At 41.4% G+C, this 25,561-nt stretch overlaps 1 protein-coding gene across 1 annotated transcript in view; it reads right to left on the reverse strand.

Annotated features, from left to right (window-relative positions):
• The window catches only part of LOC138520922 (cytochrome P450 2A13-like), a 75,758-nt gene that overhangs the window by 45,223 nt on the left and 4,974 nt on the right, over nt 1-25,561 (reverse strand). The window contains exons 3-5 of the mRNA XM_069633350.1: nt 10,506-10,655; nt 6,877-7,037; nt 663-839 (exon numbers count right to left, since the gene is read on the reverse strand). Coding sequence (XP_069489451.1) covers nt 663-839; nt 6,877-7,037; nt 10,506-10,655 — 488 coding nt within the window. The remainder of the gene's footprint in view (nt 1-662; nt 840-6,876; nt 7,038-10,505; nt 10,656-25,561) is intronic.

Here is a 25,561-nt window from a genome sequence, read left to right on the forward strand (position 1 = left end):
TGTTCCTCCTCGTGGCTGGCAATGGAGAAGGTGCGAAATGCAGCGAAAAGTAATGAAATACTCAGATTTCTCCATGAAGGGCAATAGTATTTTGTATTCTTTCAAATTATGTCGGGTGGTGGGAGAAGGGACCACGGCTTCTCTGGATAGCAAATGATTGCACAAGGTAGCATGCAATAATGCCTGGACTTACCTGAAAACACACGAGTGCTTCCTCTGATGAGGCACTGCTCCAGCAGTGCAGGTGAGCACTTGCTCCGATGAAGTTCCTCAGTTAAAGTTAAAGGAACAGTCTTTCTTCTCAAAATTCAAAGCTCTGGTTCATGTTTAGGTTTCACTTTGGTGTGTTAAATAAGGTTGGAGTCTCTTGTTGAAAGGAATCTTGCAGAGAAATTGCATTTTTTTTTTGTATGCAGAGAAATATTTTTTTATTGTTTCTCTTGCCACATTTTGGAGTGAGATTGCCTGGACTGTAGTCAATATAAGTAGTTTTTGACTGCATCATTTCGAACATTTTGATTGGCCAGGACATCATAATGACTCCTATTTGCTAATATACATTACTCACCTGTGATGGGGAGAATGGATAAATAGGGTGACATGCTCCCTCTTTAGTCTTACATGCCCACATAACACACCACCAGAGTCAACATCATGCTTACCTTCTCCATCTTAATAAGGAAGCAGTCAATAAAGTCCCGGGGAGAATCGAGATCAAGAGTCTCTTGATTGATTTTCACTCTTTTTTTGACAAACGTTTCCAGATCAGTCATCACTTTGTACATTGTCCTATGTGATCCCGGCAAATAGTTCATGATGCCTGTGTACATGCTGTAAAGCTATTAAGAATTGGAGAAAAAGCAGAATGTAAGTTTGGTTCATGATAAGAGGAATTGAAGGAAGACTAGCTACATCTTAAACGTTTCTAAAAGGAGACATATCTATATTCATGGCACACCCAGCAGTGGTTAAATAATGCATTCATACATATACAATCTTCTACATAATTCAAAGGACTGATGTTAATACAGTGAGTTACAGATGTGAGCTGCCTGTAAGGGTAAACACATTTGATCTTTTCATTTCCAGAACACTTAGTTCCAGCAGTGCTGCACTATTGCTACAAGAAACGGGAAAGAGGATTCCCTTTTATAGGTGTGACCACAAACTGTGGAACACCCTACACAGACCTCTCTGGCTGGTGGAGAACGACCGGACTTTCAGGAAACAGCTCAAGACTTTTTTTAAACCAACCACTTTGAAAGAAATGAAAAATAACAGCAACCTACTAAAATGCTGCATAGCAGAAACTTTTTTGCTAATTTATTACTAGCATTTTTTGAAACTCTTGGCACTACAATCTTTGGGAAAAGAAGATAACTCATGGAGCATCGTCTGCATGGCACTGGTCTGCACCTTTAATCTCAGTGAAATCTACAATCAGGAGCAAGGAAATGACAACACAATCACCCCCCACTCTCCACCCCCCATCTCTCAACTAACTCTGCACTGCTAAAACTTGCATCCTTACACTGCCCACACGCCTACAGATGACATCCTAGGTCTAGCGTATTTAACAGATTCAGGCCATATCCATCTTCTATCAGCAACCATGCTTTTTTACACTCAACAACCCGGGGATGCCCACGTGGCTAACTTGATCAGTCGATACCAACCACAAACAACTTTTAATATTGACACGCAGGTAATGTGCACTGTCTTGGGAGGATAGTTCAGGGGGAACACGCTCACTTTGGAAGCAAGATGATGCGGAGCAACAAAGGTTCAATCCCCGGGTTTGTGCTTAGAAACTTCTGGGTATTAAGCACATTATAAATAACCAATTTTACTTATACTTCCAAACTGCATCCATCAACACCAAAGGTTTCTGCATCTGCCTCCCGCTATCTGACTAACACATCCTCCTCTCCTTTCTTACCGGGCCATACGCAGCGAGCCCAGCATCATTTGCAGAAGAGCGTTATATTAGACCACTTTACAATACACAACATTTCCAACAGCAGCAACATTTATTTTATAGCAAAAGCCTTTACAAAAATATCACAGGTTTTATTAGGTAAAACTCAATATGAGCATATTATACATCATAAAACACCCCCAATGTAATCTTAGAATTCAAAGAAATGTGTTCAATAAACTGAGGTATAGATATGAACTACTTGGAATTGAAAATAGTTTTCATGTATTAATTTGCAACAGCAACAACATGTGTTGCATACCAAAGCACTTTACAACAAAGTCACATGCTTAATTAGACAAAAATAGAAAAAAAGCACACCATACACCATAAAACATCCCAAATGAATAAAGACTTACCAGCTGCATTTTGTCTATATTGATCAAATCAATAGCCTAAAGGCAGGCAGGAAGTAGTTATATATGCATAGAAACCAAGTAAGTAAGAGCTGGGCAAGGCTCACGATCTACTGGAATTCCTGCCACCCCACACCTAATTTTCGAAGATAAAATTAATCGCATTTCTTATCCCGTATTCAGTGAAGATGGACATGATCCATCTGCGCCTCAAGTGCTTGTGATTATGGCAGAGGAGTGGATATTTTTTTCCTCAGAGGCTTCATCGCAACTAGAAGCCAGATCAACCCCCCCCCCATCCCTTGCAATGACCCGTGAGCAACTAAAAGGGCAGGATCTCCAACCTCAGTCCAAGGTAGAGGGTCCTCTTCTCTGGACTGACAATCTAGTCCTAATACAACTCGATCATCACAGTAGATATCAAAGAATAACAAAGCATCACTCTGGAGTTACAAGATTACAACACGTGTAAATCATTTGGAATGACCTATTCAAATGTCCCTACAATATCCCTACAATTCTGTGCTTTGTATAATCTAGGCAATCCCACAGATCGCGCAGACCTAACTTGACCAATAAGCCCCTGACATAAGACAGCCAGCACATCAGCTCAGATCAAGACAAAACCCCTATCTGAATAAGGTTGTCAATATCTATTGATTGGTTGTCCTTGCCCCAAAACCTAAGCCACAGCTCGGCTGATAACACTGTTAAACCTCAGCACCTCTCTTCGTCGCATATTGGGTGCAAACCTGGAGATGAAGGATAGCTCATGGTCAAAACATTTGTCTTGGAAGCAACACAAAGCAGCAGAACACAAGTTTGAATCCCGATCCTGTGCTTAGAAACCCCTTACTGGTATTAAGCATGTCATAAAAGAACAATTAAAATTAGAAAGGGATAAAAGAGATTTATAATAAATATTTTTTGCCACCTGTATCTGGCCTAGATTGAAGCAACCCCAAACCTCAGTTCCATTCATGGCACATTCTAACATCATTGCCTGGTGCACAGATAGGGGGAGGTGAATTACATCAATGTTCTTGTAGAATCTTCTCCTTCTAGCTGCATCTTGTATCAGTTGCATGGTACTTTGAGAAATCTGGGTGCACCAATACCCTGACTTGTAAAATCATGCCCACAGGTAGTCAACATCAGTAACCTCTACAACCCTCTCTCTTCAGAGGAAGACATGATCAACCAAGAGCCATCCTGAAGTCCAGCTATCCAATTGTTCTTGCTTCCAGTAATTGAAAGGCTCATGGCCCAATAATATGATTGAAATGCTGCCAGGAGGTTCATTATGCCATTGTCCTTCCTAGTACTTAGGTCAGAGTTGTAAACATGGGGAAGGACTGTAAAATTCCAGGAGCCCTTATTAAGGGCGTCAGCACTGGTTACAAAAACCTCATCACAACATCATTGATAAATATATTAAAAGGGAAATGGGCAGTACAAGGCCCTGCCACACATGTATCCCATTTGGGAATGTACCTGCTACCTTCACACACCTTCCAAAACTCACCCTATCCTGTACCCCTTCATGAAGTGCCACAAAGGATTACTCCGGAAATCAAAATCAAATAAAAATAACAGCACAAGGACCGGGCCCAAATAGCTGAAGAAGTTAAACAATGATCACCTAGCAAATGGTCCACATCTGGTGCCTTCCCTTTTTTTTGCATGTGCCAAATTGACCACTCATTTGTCAATTTCTGGGACACTTAAACCAATTCAAGAGTTTGCATTCATTTGTAAACAAGTGGACTATATGTGTTATCTGGGGGCCCTGAATAAAACACTTTTGTAAGGATCCGTTTCCTTGTGCTTGATTAGCTGCTTATAACACAAGCAGTGGGGCTCCAATGTTTCCACATCACTAAAACCCTGGACCAGCCAGGCATCCCATGCCAAATGGTGTGTTGCCACCAGGCAACCTTCATCAAACCAAATGAACCCTGGAAGTGGTCCACTTGTCATGTTTGAAGGCAACACAGAAATCCTAGAGTTAATTCACCCGAGTTTGGAAGGGCCCCCTGTCATCATGAATCCAACCCAATCTAGAATCTCTTCTCTAATTTTCCACCTAGTGTCATGATTGTCAACCAGAGTCCCCTGCTGGTAAAAGTTCTGCAGTAAAAGAAGATTATCATGTAAGTTCAGTAGGTATACTTTGGTCTCCAGGTGACACGACCTTTGTCAGAAACCACTCAATCTTGTCACTCTTGGATCGTTCACGTCTCATTACCACCCTTACCAGCTGACTGGTTGAGTTTTCGTCCAGCAATCAGAGCTCTCAAATGCCCTAAATTAAATAAGAGACTCTATAAATAGACCAGCCTATTCTCGGTCCCAATGTGGACTGGAATGTCACCTATTTCTTTGGACAGGTCATCAGCACATTAAACCAGAACTCTTGTGGACAAGATTCTCCTTCTCCAGAAACTTTGCCAAAATTCCTTACGGGTGTAACTCTTCCACTCACCACTTCTGATGATAGGGTCATCCTACACTGGGCTCTTCTTACATTTAATTTGAGTCATTTTGAAAGCTCACCTTGCATTCGAACCTCAGCATGTTTCCAAGTAACTACTCCACAAAGTTTGGCACGCTATGTGAAAAATCGCTACTACCGACAATTACTGCAATTCAAAGCTTATAATCGGAAGCTTCCCAAAATGGAGCTATCACCTAAACTGCTGCACTTACAGTGAAGGCAAGCCTCCATGAGATTGGTCCTACTTTATCCAAAATCTCAGGTTTCATTTAGTCGTACGGGAACTGACACTGCTACTAGCAATAGTATCCCTCTCTGTCAGTGTTTTACATTAACTACTGTCATCTTCAGATCAGTGCATAGTCTGGAATTCACAGTGCAGGCTCCAGCCTTGACATGACTTAGATCTTTCAAGATGTTCCAACTAATGGAATAACTCTAGCACAAACTGCTTTCCTTCACAACAATGGTAGTCCAGTGCTACAATTATGCTGAGTGCCAGTGGCTTTTGCACAAACCAGTGCATTGAAAAAGAACTGTGGGTGGTTTATGCAGCTGCGGCCCATTCTATGGATGTGTTTCTAATAGATCAATCTCCATCTAGTCAGTTGTCAATTTCAAGCTCACAAGCGGGCATTTTTCCCCTAACTCCAGAAACCTTGTCCTGACAAAGGGCCCAGAAAACAGGGGCTTGCTCTTGTAACCATCCATTTACACACCTGCTTCTGACAGGTTGTTGCTCTTATCTGTTCCTCCAGATTAACTTTCTGCACATAAATATTGGACACACATACACTGGTATATCTCGACAGAGATTCCAGCACACAAGCAATGAGCCTTATTACTGCTTTCCCATAACTTGTGCCTCGATGGAAGCCCACTGGCTAAACTGTCTGCTGCAAAGATTAGGCCCTAGTCCCAGCTAAAACATAGGCTCTGGAAAGCCACCACCAGGCCTTCCCCTACCTATGCATGCCCTGCCACCGCACAGTCAGTTAAAAACCTGAATGTTCCTGTCAATTCATATCTAACCTCAACAAGTCCACTCCATTCTAACATCAGGAACTTAACACTCACTTATGGTGAAGACCCAGGCATAAACTCCCACAGTACCTACTCAGTGCGGCAATTTAAATCATTTTGTAAATGGCCATTTGAGTGCATTTGTACATCAATTGTTACAGGGGATGCTGATTTAGAGTGTAATTTACATTGTTTTTTAAGATAGTGGGCCGTGGGCTGAGGTTTAGAAGTTCTGTATGGTGGTTGATCCCATAACAAATGCTGCAAAACAATCACAGCTGCGTGTTGTCTCTGACCCATTCTAAAGTTAAATTGTATTATTCAATTACCTAATCTCAAACTTCATACCTGTCTTGGCTCACTTAATCCTAATCCATTTCCAGCAAAAGGTATGAAATTATGTGGTCCAGCATCTGCTCAATTTAAGCAGTAGTGTGTTTATTCTTATCAAAGTGTCTTTAAAACAAAAACCATCAGAAGTTTAGCGCAAAGCCTTACATCAGAATCAGACCCTGAGACCACTATGAGGGCATTTCAGAGCATGAGGTTAACAGAAGGGAATCAGGTGGAAAGTCTTCTAGAGAACAGTTGGAGAACATATTGATATAAAATTGTCGAAGCATCAAAACTTTCAAATCAAACACATCTGTATGGCACACCACGACTTCCACCAAGTGCGCCCCCTCACTTCCTGGTGGTCAAGCTTCAGCAATATTCCTCCATCAGGGCCTTCTTGTTGAAAATAACAATTCTTGCAACAATCTCTTGTACATGGAAGATCACTCTGGAGAATTGTCTGACATCGCTCTTGAAGATTTTGCTAAATTCTGCTACCGATTGGCAGTCTCTTTGACCACCTTGTCCTCCTGACAGACACTGTGTAACAATCAAAAAATCAAAGGACTCTTTGACTTGTGCCTTCATTTTCCCAGGACTTTTATACCATCATGGCGATGGTTGCATGCTCTTCAGATAATTAAAATTAAATAAAATGTTGGCACTTAATAGATACAATAATTTACCTGGCCACCTAAAGAACTTGTTATCAACGATGTAGCATGGATCCTGTGAAGTAATTCCACAAACTCCTTATCTTGATACTCAAATCGTTTTCCAAAAATGACCGAACAGATGACATTGGAAACAGAATTACTTATTTGGATGGCTGGGTCAAAAGGCAACGCTGCTCAATAAAAGAAAAACAAAGCATTACTGGTTAATAGGTTGGCTACATTTCTTCAAATTGAGTATCTCTCTACTGATCTACACTGGCATGCATATACGTACACATGCTGGAATAATGAAAACTAAAATGTAACACAAGAAAGGTCAGTAGCTCAAAATATTATTATTAAAAATTATACATTGTTGGTCCAATCATAATGCAGACATTTTGCCTTACATGCAAGCAAGCAACATCTATGGCAAATCACTAGCCTCCAGTAGACTATCATAAGAACATCAATGATGTGTCTCTATGTCTTTGAACATACAGTAAGTTCTCTTATGATTTTTCAGAGCATATAATTTTGTTGAGATTTCAAGGATCATAGTTATTAAGTTAGCTCGGCTTAAGATCTAACATCAGCATGATTGTTAGCTTTTTCAATATTTGTTTTATTAGATTTCTAACACATAATTCAATTTATTATTACCACATTTCAAGTTCTTAGGCAAAAATACCTAGCTACATAAATAGGTACCTTTTATACATCCTCAGAAGAAAATCTTTACTTAGGAGACATTTAAGTTGAAAGGTCAATAAACCCTCAAAGTTCAGTGAAACAACTTGTAACAACAAAACCTGGAACATAATGTGACAATAACACTTCATGGATTTGGTAGAGGCTCACAAATGCATCATCTTGATTCAGTTCTGCACCACACTGATTTCACAGATGACATCACTTAAGACATCCACAATGACACAATGTGAGAATAACTGACAGAGTGAAGAATTCATTTTGTGTATTTCATGACATATGAGAATCATGCTCTGTACTTATACCTTTATGACAGCCACCGTAGATGTATTGTAGTCTGTCAGGATGTTCCGTGTCTTTCAAGATGACAAAGTAGTTTCCCATCATCAAAAACCTCTATATGAATGCCTTTCATATTATAATATTATTTCTAATTGACCTACAATTTCACAAACAAAAGAAACATAACTTCAAGCGATTGATTGTATCTACTTTCTTTGAAGTCATATCCTTTTGAACTACCCAATACTTATCTGGCAAAACGTTTGTCAAATACTTAATTTCGAGGGTTTTGTTGTGACAACCAGAACCCTACTTTCACTTGACCTCAAGACTTTTAACCGAATGTCACGGGTTGTGTTGCACTGAACTGTTCCAAATAAACTGGGCCTCATTACGAGTTCGGCGGTAACCGAGGCGGTAAAGCCGCCTGGTTACCGCAGACTTGTATTACCATTCCGCCTCTGTGACTCCCGGAATTACCGGGGCATTACAACCCTGATGTCCCGGGAATTCCAGAGTTGGAATGGTGTAAATCCCCATTCCCATTGAGTCCTATAGGACTCAATGGGAATGGGGATCATGGAAACACCGGCACCATCTCATGATGGTGCCGGTGTTTCCTCGTCCACCTGCAGGCGAGCGGTGGTAAACCCGCCAGGTCAGACCTGGCCGGAACACCACCTCTCGCCTGCAGGACTCAGGATCAGGCGGTCTGGAATTAACAGTGGCGGCGGGTTTACCGCCACTGTTATTTCCGGACCGCCCAACCTGTAATGAGGCCCACTGTCTCTTAAATAAAGATTTTTCTTTGAATGTCTATGAATGCTGTACCAGGCTCAAGCACTCCCATTGTTTTCATATGACGTGTGTGTTATTAATCTCAAAAATCGAAGTGGACAATTTTGAAATATATATCCTGAAAACCATGTTTTTCTGTACCTTGAAAAACCGAATCCAAAAATCGGTTAATCTTCATTATTTTTTTCTTACATTTAACATTTATACTATGTTTGTAGTTCCACCAGCACTTAGGTACTGCAATTTGCTACTGCCTTTGATTAGCCCTTTATCCTGTGACTCATTCAATGGTAACTTAGATCAGTGAAGAGTTTGTATTTTATAAATAACCCCCATGGTCGTGCGCTGACATGAGCCCCTTTAGTCCCTTACACTAAGCCTAAAGCAGACATGGGGTAAGCGAGGCCCTCAGTGAAGGAAGTGGGATGTTACCACCCGTGTCAGTCCCCGAACATGGTGTTATCACCAATAATACCCAAGGGCTCCTTTGGAATGCTAATTGTATTTGAGTACTTTTTCTGCTAGAGAAATGGGTCCCACACATATTGCACGTGCACATTTTCCTTAAAAAAACAACAAAGATGTCCACCATGATAACTAGTAAAGAGAGTACGTCCGTTTTCTATTTCAATGGTGGCCATGGTGGAGATGCCAAAGGGACATGTTGTGAAGACAGTCTGAGTTTAGGAGGCAACCAAGTTATTTTGGGGTATGTGAGGGTTGCAGAGCTCAGTGGGTGGGAGTTGGGGGACTAATGGGGAGGGAGTGGAGAGGCCTTGGGGAATGGCCAGTTTAAAAAATGGAAGACCTGGCTTAGAAGCAGCAAAGGACAGGAAGGAATGTGAGTGGGAACATGGATTCACTCATGTGTCCTGGCCTCCTGATTGGTTAGCACCTCTCCCCAGCGGCTAATTTGCACAATAAACCTCAGATCTCTCCTAAAAATAAGCAATAGGTAAAACATGCTATCTCTCAAAGGGAATGGTTGATTTCTTCATCCAGAGAAAATGTAATCTAATGAACACACTTGCAACATAAGTGCAAACTAGTAGTAAGGATATCTTGCTGTGTATTTTCTGACCATACTTCAATATTACACCAAAACTGAAAGCCAAACCAAAGCTGCTGGATTCAGGGTCTCATTGATCAACTTCCTTGCTGATCAAATCCCTCAATCAACCATTATTGATTAGAAAATGCTGTAGACAGTCCAAGCTCTCTCAGGATGTTAGAATGCCAGCATAACAATGCCACACAGCAAACAGATGGTGTCTCTGTCTCTGACATGGCTGTTCTACTTGTTTTTATTTGGGGTCTGGTCCCTGCACCCACCCCTTTGTCCCCTTGTCCCCACACTCCCTTCTCCTAACGCCGCCCTCAGCCCTTGGGTCATCTAACTAAACTCTGTTTAATAATCCAGGACACTCACTTCCATTGCATGGTCTTCATTTCTCCAACCACCACACCATGATTTTCCCTGCTCTGTGTCTTCCTGCACGTGGTGCCCTTGCTCCTTCATGTTGTGTGCTGGCATTAAGCTCCTGTAATGCAGACCTGCACTACCTACAATCCTCGTCAACTGGAACCCTTTTTCTGCTAATCTTACAAGAGCTGTTTGACACTTGCAATATTATTTTAAGAGCTATAGTTGGCAGATATCATGGAATTAAATCCCATAGTTCAAAGGAATTTAAATGTAATGTAAATGAAAGATACAAAGAGCCATATAACAAATAAACACCAAACATTTCACAATTAACTATGCAGTCTGAGATACTAGTTCACAGAGTTCAAATGTGTGCATTTGATATCAGTGAAAATGTGTTGACCAGCGAGGATTCGGGCAACTTTGCTCTAGAAATCTTAACCTTTAGTTTTTTTAAGCGCATCGATGAGATGGTACGCTTCCTCCTGGACACGCTCTTCAATGCTTCTCTTGCCCATTCCGAAATTCCGTAGGGTCATGAGTGCAAAACGTCGCATCTCCTTCCAACGTTCTCCATTGCTAAAAATTGGCCCTATGGAAAACAAATGGGAGATGAACATTTGACACTTTAGATGTTCACTTTCCAGCAGGCTACGATACTGAATGAAAACACAGATCTATCTTGAGTTGTAGAAAAGACCTAGTCCTGTGCCAGCTTGCTCATCTGTCTTATGAGGAAATTATATCATAAAGCTGTGCCTCAGGTCTGAGATACAAGGAGAGTGAATGTCCACAGGTGCAAACAAGAGTTTTCCTTTGCAATTCCTCTGCATGTACCCCAGCATAAGCGTGAAATGCAGAAGACCAGTCGAAAATCATGCAGCATGTACAAGCAGCACAACAGCCATTTAGCATTCAGTCACGAAGTAGCTAATGCAGTATAATTATTAGTAGATACTCCACACCAGAAACACTTGAAATTAGCTGAAACATCAGGAATTAACTGCACTGGGGCTACCTGCCACCCTATAATAGCCAGATAGCCGCTTCTCTTGGTTGGGTCAATGGTAATTGCCCTTTTGGTATTTTATGGGCAGTTTGCACAAAAATGAGCAAGCAACTGTTTGGAGGACCGCCAGGATTAAAGTTCTTATTCACTGAAAGTCAGGTTTCGGATAGTGTATAATATTATGCTTACATTTGTGTAGAAAACCTATGCCACAGAAGCAGCCTTTTAGTGTGTGCCAGGATGAGGCCCTGATTTCATATGGTGAGCAATTGCTGTTACTCGTGCCAAATCTGGCAGTGCAGCAATATGTGTCGTCTGCCATATTTTATGTTATAGCATGAATAGCGATCCATACCGCAGAGCGCCATTCATGCTGTTGAGCCTGCTGTAGTCGGGCAAATGTTAACTAGAGAGCATGTGCCCCCATGACTTTCTCAGAAGAAACGAAATTATAAAATCAGAAAGGACACATTTGAAATTGTACTTTAAATTCTCCTGGAAATGCAGCTCGCACAAAGAATAGTTAGTTTCGCTACACAAGTAGGGGACAGATAAGGCATTAGCTTGCACAATTAATGCGTTTTTAAATAGCATGCACTAGGTGACAGGGAGGCATGTACCCAGGATAGGGGCTCACTACACAAGTAGGGCAGCTTGGCTATAGGTAGGGTGAGGTTGCAGCTTACCCATAGGTAGAGGTATCATGTGCCAGGCATGCTCCAGGACTCGGTAGAGAGCAAAATAAATGCAGGGCAAATGTGTCCTAAAGTGGAATAAAATGTGACAAGCATCTGCCTTTTTAAATAGCAGAAATTGAGCCCTGCAGCTTTAGGAAAAAGCCCCAGTTGAGCACACTTGAACAAATACATTTAAATCAGGGAAAATGCTGCGGCGAGCTAGATGGTAGCTTCCTCAAAGGAATTTCAAAGCCCAAGGCTTCGTAGGGGAGGGTTACATGGGGGAACAAAGACTCCATTATGTGTATCCAGCTGTCAAGGTAAATTAGGTTGCGATAACTCGGCAGACTGTTTCTAGTCTAGGGGACATACTGAACATCACAGGAAGTCATACGCTTTTGGCAGATTAATGCCTCTGCGATCGGCTAGGCATGACAGAGGAACGTGATGCGACTAAAAAGACAACTAATTGCCGTGCTGAAATCTTAACAGGGTGGAAGTAGCATGACTCACAAATAGTTATTCATAAATTTGTCAAGAACAGGATAGCGGTTACTGTTGCGAGAATAGGTCCTTGAGACTCGGCTACAACATGGCAGGAGATGGCATGGGCTATTTAATTTATTTAAAAACAAGGCGATATGCTTGTCCTCTCCTCCTATCTACATAAACATGTAAACATGCAGCCAATTCATAGACAGTGTGACCGCCTGTTAACCAATTAGCACATGCCTTTTTTCACCGCAGAAGTAATTTGGGGCCTACCAAAAATATTCAAGTATGATGCGTAGCACATTCTTTATGGGATGGCTTATGGGTGGGATCTTAGATAAGGGTGTCCAATCACTAGTGTGGACATATAGAATGATATATGTAGCTTAGTAGAGGGAGCATGAAAAAGGGTTCCACAATGAGCTACCTATCAGTGTAGCACTAAAGGTTGGAGACTACGCCACGCTATGGGTGAGTTTAGGTGGACATCTTTTTCAACATGTATAAAAAGATGGAAAGGTCGGATTTATAAAAATATATAGAATTTTATTATGTAACATCTCCTAAAAGTTTTGACACATTGGTCACATTTGCAAATCATAACAACATACAACACAGTTTATCAAAAAACACAATGATATGCCAGTAATTTCTTTTTTACTAAGCACTTATAACGAAAGAATGTCTACAAACAGCTAAGGTGGTGTTAGTAGCCTATGGGTGACATTATCAATGCAATTCATGTTTCATTTTGAGCAAGCCCCCATAATTATTGTGTCGACAGGAGTTTTTCTGTTTCCAGCCTTATTCTTGAACACACGTTTAGACGGACGGTTATTTGGAAAACGATTTGTCATACATGTAAGGCTTTATTCAGGACACAATAGCCCAAAGGTATAGCGGATTATGATGATGTGTTGCGATAATATTGACTTGTCTCCCAACGGATCTATAATAGAACCAAAACATATATGTTTAGCCGACCTGACACCTCAATGTGTATCTTTCATTTCATCACCCACAAAATACTGGAGTTCTACCCTCCTATAAACAAATACCAGTGCTCACCATTTTATTATAATTTTTCATTATTTTATCCGTCAATGATTTATGAGCGAGATTAATTGTCTCTGTAATTCAGCCACATGGTTAAGTCACTTAATTCAGTCATTTAGTTATGACACATTGGCCCAACAGGCCGGGACTGTCATAATTTATCAAAAGAGAAAAAGGGAGAGTAGGAGAGAAGGAAGGGAAGGAGCAGGAGAGAAGGGGTAGGGAGGGAAGGGAAAGAAAAGGGAAAGAGAAAGACAATGGTTTTATAAGTGACCGATCGTGTAATCACTGTGCACAAAGTGGCTGTACACAAAGGGAAAAGGTGCCAATTAGCATACCTTCAGATTTTACAGATGTTGAATATCAGTCTTTTTAGCCCGACAGCTGATGGTATGAGACGCTTAGTAGTTTCTAGGTGGAGCTGTAACGCCAAAGTAAACATCCGTCAAGTATCGCAATCGTTTAATGAAACTGATGTAAACACTATTTTGCATATGAATGAATGAGAGCCTACCTGGTTATGTAGTTCGGAGGTCTCTCAAAATTGTGGCATATATTAATGATTGTGCCATAGATTGTGCTCACTGGATCCGGCAAAAAGGCAGTGTTTCCGGGCCGCGTGAAACTAGACAAAGAACGGAGCGAACAGAAAACAAAATCCTAATTAATTTAATTCTGAATGTGTGTGTGCGGTAGGTGATCTAACACGAGTTCAAGCTTAGTAGCGGGAGCCATTGACCAGGTTTGATAGGTTTTCATAACTGTGACATCATATTGCCTATAAAACATGGTGTTTCCTGTTGAGTTGTGGAGAATCCTTGAGTGAGAGCTTGACTTTCAATGTTGCATTTTCCCCCAGTCTCTATTGCAATAAAGCTGGGGTACCTTATTTTGGCATACCACAATCGCTATGTGTTGTCTCTTTTTAAAAAAAATACCAGTTAGAGGGCTATTTGGCTTTGACCTCTATTTTCATCTGGCAGCAGGGAATGGTTGGGGCTGTGGATGTTGGGGTGCACTACCACCCTCCTTTTTGGACAGCGTATCGGTCAGGAGAGCAGATTTATTTTTTGGTTGTGCACAACTTAACAGGATGGATAGCAAAGGCCGGCTTAGAATTGGAACCCTGCCTGGTCTCCCATTGCCCGCTGGAAGCAACAGGAGGAGCTGGCAAACTGAGGGTACCCCAGGACCCACAAACCTGAAAGTCCGTGGAAAAGTGAGTGTGCCAGGGGCATGGTAACAATTGGAGGGTGGGAAATGTATTGTATGGTATTTAAGAAACAGTGAAAAGTGATAAAGGATAGCACTAGACACGGTCTTGGAGGACTGCGCAGTAGGGTCCCTAAGGGCCTAACCTTCTTATGAGGGTACAGTTAAAGAGACAGAGAGATAAGGATACCCCGGGGCAAAAGGAAGAAACCGGAAGACAGCTGTATTTTATTGTATTGTGTTTTTATTGATTACATTGTTGATTGCCGACATTGTGTGTGTTGTGAGACAGGTCCTGTAGAGGTGGCTTTTCTTTGTGTGTTGTGAGAGTAGCAGATAGTATTGTTTGATAGAGGTTGATGGGGAAAGTATGAATATTTAGATTGCAAGCAGATTTTGTTGTAACCCAGAAGTGGGATTTGGATATGGGGGCGTGGCCCTAGACAATGAAAATGGATTTAATAGATGGTGTACATTTGAAGTTGGGAGGAGGTGTGAGTAAGGGGAAAAGTGTGCGATAATTGCAAAATCTATTCCTGTTCTAATTATTGGTAAGCAGACCACTATTTTGCATTATTTATTCTGGTAAAAGTGAGAAGCTGCGCGCCGCTTAAAAGTTGTCACCGTGTCAGATACCCCAATAATTCAACTATGCAATGTATTCCCTAGATATGGTGTCAAAATCATTAAGTATCATGCTGAGTGGGTGAAAGGGACTGCTGGGAAGATGTACCTGTCATGGCCACAAGAGGGCACACACTGTAATAATGTACTCCAACACATGTGCACATACTTACACACCAGACACAAGGCATGAAGCCAAGAACAGGCTAGTTGTATTGGAACTCTGGGAGGCCTTTGAGGAAGAAACAGAGGGGCCTAAGAAGGAATGAATGCTTAATATGTGTCAGGGGGAGCGTGAGCAGCCCACAGCGCCGCTGCCTCCTTCCCCTGAGGAAAGCGCTTACACACAGCCAACAGCTCCACCATCACCAGCTGAGGCAGGCATCCACACACAATTCACAGTACCGCCTCTGTATGGGGAGAGTACACCAGCCTCGACCATCCCAGGAATATACTCGGTTCAAGCAGCAGCTGCAGTGTATAGTAATCCCAGGTATGAATCCCCTGATGAGGAAAGTGATTATAGTAGGAGAAGGGTAAAATTGGTAAAAAGAAAGGCGCAATTAGTGCAAATGGAGTTTGAAACATGGGGCAGCTCGGAGACACACAGTTAAGGGATGAGGAAGAATATAGAGGGCTACATAGCTTATAAAAGCAGCTAGGAGCAGCTAAGGAAAAGCTCTGGAGAGTGAGAGGCATGCAGATAGATGGTCACAGGGCAAGAAGCGTACCCCCAGGTAATGGGGATAGTGGAGAGACTATGATGAAACGAGAGAAATGGGTAGGAGGAAAAATATTGTTGAAACTTGATGGGAAAGGCACCAAAAATAATTATGTGAAGGTAGTAGAGTATGAAGAAATGAAGGAAGCAGCCAGGGAGGAAGTCAGGAGGGAGACACAGGAAGAGATAGAGCAAAATGCAAGGGAGAAAGAGAGGGAACGGAGAGAGGCAGCTGAGAAGATGCAGAGAGAGGAACAGGAAAGACAAAGAAGGAAAAGGGAGGTAGGAGAAAGGGATGAGTATGTGAAGAGGCTAAATGAGAAGAACAGGAGAATGGCAAGAGAAAAGGAAGAAATTGAAAAAATGAGAAAGGAGATGAGCCAAAAGATGAGCAGAAATATGATGCCAGAGATGTGGTGAGAAGGGAATGGGACAATAGCCCCAGAAACCAGGGGCAGATATGTGTTGCCAGAGATAATGAGTGGAACATATGTAATGGAGCCTGTTAAGGGAGCGAGTTTTGACTTGAGGATGACCAGAGTGGAGAAAGTGGCAGGCAGACAGATTGAGTAGACATTGGTGGTGAAGAGGGGGGAGAAGAGGCAGTGCAAGCCCAACAAATGATACCACGGGACCAGACACAGGAGAGATAGCAGATTTACTGGGGCCAAACTTAAGCCTCTATTCAGCCCTCACATCGGTACTGCCCATACATGAAGACCATAAATCACTGTATTTTTTAAGAAGCTTACCAGAACGCCAGCGACACTGTGTAGCTGAGACATTGAAAAGGAGAACTTGCACAGCATCACCTTTGTGCAAGAAAGGGGTAACACAATTCTCACTGCTCCAGAAGGGATTAGCCATTATACCCCACTGAATCAGACAGACAAAAATAGCTTGATGGATCTACAAGCCAGAGCGAGAGACAGCTGAGATAGCATTAGCTATAGGTGACACGAAAAGCCTATTTGCATCCATATTGGGTGACCATGCAGAGGATGTATGGAAACGAGCAGGTGAAATACATTATTTAAGTAACAATGTACGATCAGGCTTCTGGCCGTGTATTATGCAGAAACCAGCCAAGATCAGCTGTTACAGAACTTGTTCCGAGTACTATTGCTCAGCAACGCACCTCGAGCTAGAACCAGGCGGAAAACACAAGAGCTCCAGCCTTATCCGCATTAACTGTTAACCATCAACTCACACATTACCTAATAATGAGCACTCATGGCAATTGTCATAGATTAAGAGATATGGACATCCACTATCATTTAAAATAGCATAAAGCATCCAATAGCATTTCTAAAGGGGCTTAATGTTGCCTATGTCTTTCAGTTGTAGAAAAACACACGGAAGACAAAGGACACCACTGCTTTCCAAATAATCAGAATACATTCCTGGATTACTACAGGTATGTAGCTCGAGCACGGGAGCACAACTAACAAGTAATCTGACATCATTACAAAATATACAAGTTTGTGGCTTTTTTCTCATTTATGCAGAGAGCAAGCACCTGCAAATTTGAAACTCAGCGTGGCATTCACTACACGCCCTTGAAAGAAATCTTGCCTGATGCACCAATAATGAGAGTGGAGGTATGGCCAGCACCCATGTTTTTCAGTGTTGATATGTCAAACACAAGGCAGACACCCCAAGAATGTTTTTAAATTCCACTTTTTATTTTAGTAGTAGACCCCGACAGTCCACTACACCCAGTCTTCAGGAAAGCTTGAGAACTGCCAATACAAGAACTGTAATTAAAATACAATTTTCTCCAGCTGGAAACACCAATAGTGTTGATTATGAAAGTGTATTATAATGGTAGCAACACACTAAGTCACGAACTACTAACCTCACAAAACATTGCATTATGGGACTAAACCTATAAGAGCTCTATATGAGTGATAATATAGAGCACATAGGTACGTGTTGATAAACTGTGAAATTGTTGGAATTATGATAATTGTAGCCTGTATAGGCCAAAGTTTTTAAACCATGTGTAAAGATGAATAAACTGAACATTTTTGTGGTAGAACAAAGGAGTCAATGTACTGCTAGAAAAACACAGACCTATTAACAAATCTGTTCTCAATTGGGTGCACCACACATACCTACAGGTGGAAAAGGGAGGGGTAGCCTAGGTCCATCCTATATATGTGTCATATTTAGTCCCTCACGAGATAGGCCCCCCGAAAACAAAAAAGAGGGAGTCTTACCCCATACTTTTTCAAAGGCTATTTTGCAGTGACAGAACATAACACCACCAAATATAACGGGTCACCATTTAATAATTGTAGAGCTAATGTGTGGAAGGCATTGAGGGTGCAATTTCCAGATCAATGTGACATGAGTGCCATAATGACTAGGAAGATGGGGCCTACCAAGGACTCTGCAGACTATATTCAAGACATTAAAGAACGTTGCCATTTGAAAACTAAAGACCATTGGGATACAAATATACCAATGTTTTATCATATTTTATGTCTGGGCCTACCGGAAGAAGTACAGAGACAGTTAAAAAAGATTGTGGGGATTGAAATGAGACCATGGTCAGGGTTACAATTAACTATCGTACATCACTGTAGGTTAAAGCAGGAGAAGGATCAAAAGAAAATAGAGGAAAGGCAAAAGGAAGAGGCAAAATTGGTACAGAACAAATTATCCAGAAATGGTGATAGATAGAAGGAGCAGTATTGATAAATACAGGAGAAGGGAAACATGGACAGGGACATGCCATGCCATAGCAGGGCATGGGTGGTTATTTTGCAGGTAGAGGGGAGAGTCGTTTTTACCCCAGAGTAGGAAGAGGATTTTTTCATAGAGGTAGAGGATTTTTGTTTGGTGGGGGATAGCCCCGCTTCGGAGGACCTGGGGAAACCGGAGCAGTATGTTAGACATGTGGGAAAGTAGGACACATTTCATGAGTGTGTAGAAATAGAGGAGCAATGCAGCAAGGTGCAATGCAGTATGGACCAAGAGGGGGGATGGCATTTCAGCACCATATGGTGCACCACAGCAAAACTAAGAGTATTATGACTACACAAATTTTTCACCAGATCAGACAAGAGCACGGCAGGTGCAGCAACCCCTACGCCACAGATACCGCCACAGATAGCGCCACAACCCACAGCAGACATTAACACAGCAACCACAGATTGCAGAGCAATCACAGCAAGCAGTGACACGGTGGGTTACCAATATTCTGCCACAGACACCACGGATAGGATGGGTGACAGTAATTGGGGGGAACCTTTTTACAGGGACAGGACTGAACATGTATCCCCAATAGGACAGCCCACAGACAAGCTTGATGTGCCCTATCCTATCAGTAACCACAGACTCTGAACAGGAACCGAGGGTGGGGTTATCTATAGTAGACCGGACACTTTCCTTCTTAGTTGACACTGGGACAACAAAATATTGTGACAATAGGAGATCACATGGTAGCTATCCCATTCCTGTATTCCAGGAGGACACCTGTTGGCATATGGTAAGAGATCTTATGGCCAAACTCAATATGCAATATCATTCACAGAGAATGGCATAATATGCTCTACACCAGACATATATTTCCAGACAGCAAAATGATGCATACAAGCCTTTCATTGTCAGAAAGAACAGAGGGGAGTACCAGTGGATCCTGAAGTATTTTTCAATGGAGTACAAGTGATGTTAGCATGGCTTCCTCGCATTGAAGGACAGTTATTGAGACGACCCACATACTTTTTATTCAGAACACAGATACCTACAGATGTAACTGAAGGGGAACTGGTTACAATTGAGCTAGAGATGCCTGTAGTGAGGGAGGATAAAGTGATTTTACACAGCACTGATGAGGTAGGGGTGAGATGGTGCACAGTAATAGCACTTGACGCATCACACAGACTGAGCCAGTTGACAGATGATGAGTTGCCACAACAAATAATGCTAGCTAAAAAAGTACCATCATTTATGGAAGAAGATTTGGCAAGGCTACCCGGCATACTATGGACGGCCAGTCCTTATGATGTGGGGTTGCTAAAAGGAATTGGAGCAGTAAAAATAAAATTTAAAAAAGGGGGAATTTTACCTCGAGTAAAACAGTATCCAATGTACAAAGAAGCAGATGAGGGTATTTATGAAACAATAAATGTGCTCATGAAGCCAGGAGTGATAGTGCCATCAGAATCTTCTTGTAACACTGCTGTATACATAGTAAAAAAAGCTCAGGGAGGGTCGTGGAGATTTATTTTTTTATTTTACATTTATAAAGCGCCCAAAACTCTCGGCATCACGGGTTAGCATGATTAGCAAGATTGTGTGACACACTGCAAAAGGACTGGGTGAATTGCCTTCTGCTGGCTCCTTTTGCCCTGTGCAATCAGCAAGACTCAGGCGGTCACCTGACTCCTTACGAGTTGGTGACAGGTTGCAGGATGCATGTGCCCATTACCTCGCCCATTTGTGCACAGGCAGATGCCCAAAGCACTGCTACTGTGTTTGTAAATGAGTTACATGACTATTTGATGTCCATGACTAAATACCTCTCTCTTTCATTTCTTGACAGGCAAGGAAAGGCGCAGAGGTATCGCTAAAGGCACAGAAAAATATGAAATACAATTCAATACTACTGCAGTTGTCAACTTTTTCCTGTGGGTCAACATAGCCAACATAAGACATACAAGAGTGCCGCCTCCCTGCCCAACTACTAGGATCCCGACGGAGAAGTGAACGAAACCAGACCCAGGACAAGAGCTCAAGTGCATGCTAAGAAAGAAGATAAAATAATAAGGAACTTGAGAATTAAGAAGGTATAAATCACATTGCACCACTTGAGGAACACTGACAATGAACAATCACTGAAACAGTAAGAAAAGAGTTGATGCTGAGGACTTTTTGAATACATCACCAGCACAGTATTTCTGTTGATGCTGAGGACTTTTTTCACAAGAACAATCATCTATAACAGACTATTTTTTCTACTTCCCTATCTCTACATTGTATTGGGACTATTTTTTGTATACTATTTTTCACAAGAACAATCATCTATAACAGATAATTGTTTCTACTTTCCTATCTCTACATTGTATTGGGACTATTTTTTATACTATTTTTCACAAGAGCATACATTTACAATGGACACTTTTTTCTACTTTTCTATCTTTACATTTTATTGGGACTATTTTTTATACTATTTTTCACAAGAGCATACATCTACAACTTACTATTTCTTTCTAGTTTTCTATCTTTACATATTTATTGGGACTATTTCTATCTTCCACATTTTTTATATTGTTATGTTTTTATCAGCACTTTTTTATATTTTTATAGTTTTCAATGAACCACATAATAGTGGAAGCGGTTTGAAAATCATCAATCAAATCTTTTATTGTTGTCATTGTATGTGGTTGTAAAATGTTTTGAAAAAGGTAAATACAGCTCGCCTCACTCACCATTGGAATATAATAACCAACTATTGCCCGACACTAAGTAAACTGTACAAATGTTTTCATGTTCGTACGTTCCTGATATGTTCATAATACCCTGATCAATACACTGCAGAACATATCTATACACGTCAGACATTATAGCTATTGCGGTCCTTCTGTTTTCCTTTATCTTTTGTTGTTATCTTTTGTTGTTTTTTATTTCTTATTTGATCTCACACTGCATTTAACTGATTATGATAACATAAATGTGTCATGTTTGCATAATGTTAGTGAAGAAGTAAAAAAACAAGTAGATTTCCAGTTAGAGCAGGACATTTTATTCCGCCCAGTTGTGGAGACAGTAAGGAAGGACTAGGAGAAATATTGCAGATGATAAAAATTACATGAGAAGGTATTTTGATAATTCCATAAATATTGAACAAAACTCATGGTATAGGTCAATGGAGAAGGTGGGAAGAGATAGAGGAAGGGAAAGCTGCTTTGTTTGCTCACTTATCCCCTATGGCATGACAGCCTCCAGAGTATTTATACCTCAAGAAGTACCTGAGTACAGAGCACACTTCTTTTTGCATCTCCCAGTATGCCAGACCAGAGGACAATTTCAGGGACAATCGGCCATGATAAAGTATCTCACAGGATCAGAATTCCCATACGTAGACAACTATGTAAAAGATGCACATGTGATGGAGAATACAAGAATGAAAAGTAAGGTGCTCAAGTACATACTACAGGTCCAAAAAGAAGAGATGTTGAAGTAGTGGATCACCAAATATTAAGTTGTACAGATGCCCAGTTTAATTTGATACCTCATTGTGCTGACAGACCACAATTGCAAATAAAAGGGAAAGTATATTCCTCAGGAGGATGGGTTGATGGAATAATGGGATGGAAAGTAGAGGCAATATGGACTGCACCAATAGAACTGATAGGAAATGCAGACAGAGTGTGCCGTGAGGAATGGAAAGAAACTGCTAAATGTTTAACATGAGTGGAAGAGGAAGCAGGACCACTACCCATAAACAAACTACAAGCACCAGCATTATGCTTTAGAAATAATGGTTCAGTAAAACTTGGTGAAAATGAAGGGTGAAAATGCATTATGGATTTACCAGGTATGAAAGTTGGCACAGCTGTACTAATGGACCATTACTGGGCTTGTGGTACAAGAGAATATATGTAGCTTCCACCCAACGGGGTGGCATATGTAGAATAGTGCTACTAAATGCACCAGCACTGGTAATACCACAAAGTGAAGTTGACAGTGGGACTTTTCTTTCAATGGCACACAACAGGAAGAAAGGATCCCTAAGCCTAAAACACACAAAAAGAAAACATTTTCTAACAAAGCCAATGCTGCATTCAATGAAATCCCAGAGAGTCATACGTTGTTTTCATAAAACAACAACGCTTTTGACATCCTTTCTAATGCCTAGCCTGCAAGCAGCTGCAAATGCACATTGGATCCAGATAACTAGGTGGGAACTGTTACAAACTATTAATAACACAATAAAAGGCTTTAATGCCATCAAGGAGGAGTTAAGAGCGGTCAGATTGATGACCCTACCGAACAGGTATGTTCTGGACCTCTTCACAGCCATGGAGGGAGGAGTGTCCGCAACGATAGGGTCAAGTTGTTGTACATATGGCCCACACATGATGAGGAGGATGGGACCTTAACAGAGGTTATATACTCCCAAAAGGGCTGCATGATAAATTGAAGGAGGAAGTGGATTACATTGAGGACTATAGCTGGTTCAGTTATCTGTTCTCCTGGATGCCTACCTGGCTGACGGATGCATTCAAATTTCTGTTGGCAATTTTGGTACTGGTCCTAGTGGCTTTTAGCATCTTGAGAATAGCAATAAGCCAATGTAAAAAGCCTGGCAAGAAGGCACTCCAAAACTACAGTAATGGTTATTGTGGCTGGCACCGTACATCAGTACGCTCAAACTGATTATTAAGTTTACTGTCCCATGTACCCATTGGGGCAGCCAGCTAGACAACCTGGATCATTGTTTACATGCCCAAAAGATACCCATAAATACAATGAGCATGAAATGTGATGACAATGGCAAGTGTTGGTTTATGACATTCTGTCCAGCAGAATACGTAGCACAAGGAGGTCACTTGAGGGGGGTCACCAGAGTGTGGCTGTCTAAGGATGGCTATAATATGATGAGACAAAATAAAGGTGTGGTTGATGACTCGATCAGAGGGGGGAATGTAGTGGGACAATTGTTGACTAGATAGCATGTGCCCCCCTGCCTTCCTCCGAAGAAACGGAATTACACAATCAGAAAGGACACATTTGAAACTGTACTTGAAATTCTCCTGGAAATGCAGCTGGCACAAAGAATAGTTAGTTTTGCTACACAAGTAGGGGACAGATAAGGTATTAGTTTGCACAATTAATGTGTTTTTAAATAGAATAGACTAGGTGCCAGGGAGGCGTGTACCCAGGATAGGGGCTCACTACACAAGTAGGGCAGCATGGCTATAGGTAGGGTGAGGTTGTTGCTTACCCATAGGTAGAGCTATCATGTGCCAGGCATGCACCACAACTCGGTAGATAGTAAAATAAATGCAGAGCAAATGTGTCCTACAGAGGAAAATAACGTGACAAGCAGCTGTCATTTTAAATACTAGAAATTGAGCCCTGCAGCTTTAAGAAAAACGCCCTAGTTGAGCACACTTGAACAAACACAGTTATTTCTGGGAAAATGCTGTGGCCAGCTAGATGGTAGCTGCCTCAAAGGAATGTCAAAGCCCAAGGCTTCATAGTGGAGGGTTACATGGTGGAACAAGACACCATTGTGTGCATCCAGCTGTCAGGGTAAATTAGGTTACGATAACACAGCAGACCATTTTAAGTCTATGGGATAGGCTGAACATCCCAGGAAGTCATAAGTAGTTGGCAGATTAATGCCTCTGTGATCGGCTAGGCATGACAGAGGAAAGTGATGCGACTAAAAAGACAACTAATTGCTGTGATGAAATCTTAACAGGATGGAAGAAGCATGACTCACAAATAGTTATTCATAAATGTATCAAGAACAGGATAGAGGTACTGTTGCAAGAATAGGTCCTTGAAACTCAGCTACAACATGACAAGAGACAACATGGGCTATTTTATTTAATTAAAAAGAAGGCGATATGCTTGTCTTCTCTCTCTTCCCATCTACATAAACATGTCATCATGCAGCCAGTTCATGGAGAGTGTGACCGCCTGTTAACCGATGAGCACATGTCTTTTTTCACTGTAGAAATAATTTAGGGCCTATCAATAATATTCAAGTATGATGATTAGCACATGTATTATGGGATGGCTTATGGGTGGGCTCTTAGATAGGGGTGTTCAATCACTAGTTGTGGACATATAGAATTATATATGTAGCTTAGTAGAGGGAGCAATGACCAAGAGAGATAGGTTTTCATAACTGTGACATTGTAATGCCTATAACACATGTGTTTCCTGTTGAGTTGTGGAGAATCCTTGAGTGAGAGCTTGGCTTTTAATCTTGCTTTTTCCCCCAGTCTCTATTGCAAAAAAGCTGGGTTACCTTGCATTTGGCATACCACAATAACTTTGTGTTGTCTCTTTTTTGACAAATACCAGTTAGAGGGCTATTTGGCTTTGACCTCTGTTTTTAATGCCTCTCAGCAATAAGGTCACCACCATGCTGCTTGTTTATGGCAACCATACATTTGAGGAAATAATGTGCAAAATAGAATTTTGCACTTGATTTTGTGTATGGTTAGTGCTGGGTTTCTAGGGAGTTTTCTAAAGGCAGCATTGTGCCACTATACGGGTGGCGTGGTGCTTCATGGAATAAGAGGCCACTAATGTGCCCCAAAATATATTTTCCCAGGGCCCACAGTGTTTCCTTCTGGGTATTGGATTGACAGATATTATTGCAGGTTGATTTACTTGCTGGCTCTGTGTCTCGGTAGGCAAATCTCTACTTTTCTATTAGTGCCTCAAATCCATAGGCCAATTATGAAACTGTTATGTCAATCCTCTATTTATTTTTCAATTTGTTTATTAGCAGTTTCATACCAGCAGCAAGTAGCTATTCACAGTTATCTAGCCAGATTACCATTTTACAGTCACATCGCTGCCCCGCAGCATAACATTGAGATCACCTAACCTGAACTGAAACTTATCAAACATTACAAACAGATACAAAAAAGAACACAAAGGAAATTAGGCTTGCAGCAAAATGCCAGTGCCTCACTGATCGCACCAGGGGGTGGGGGGTGAGCGCGCCTGGT

The sequence above is a fragment of the Ambystoma mexicanum genome, chromosome 13 (assembly GCF_040938575.1).
Source record: "Ambystoma mexicanum isolate Mex_15411 chromosome 13, UKY_AmexF1_1, whole genome shotgun sequence".
In the NCBI taxonomy this organism is placed as follows: Eukaryota; Metazoa; Chordata; class Amphibia; order Caudata; family Ambystomatidae; genus Ambystoma; species Ambystoma mexicanum.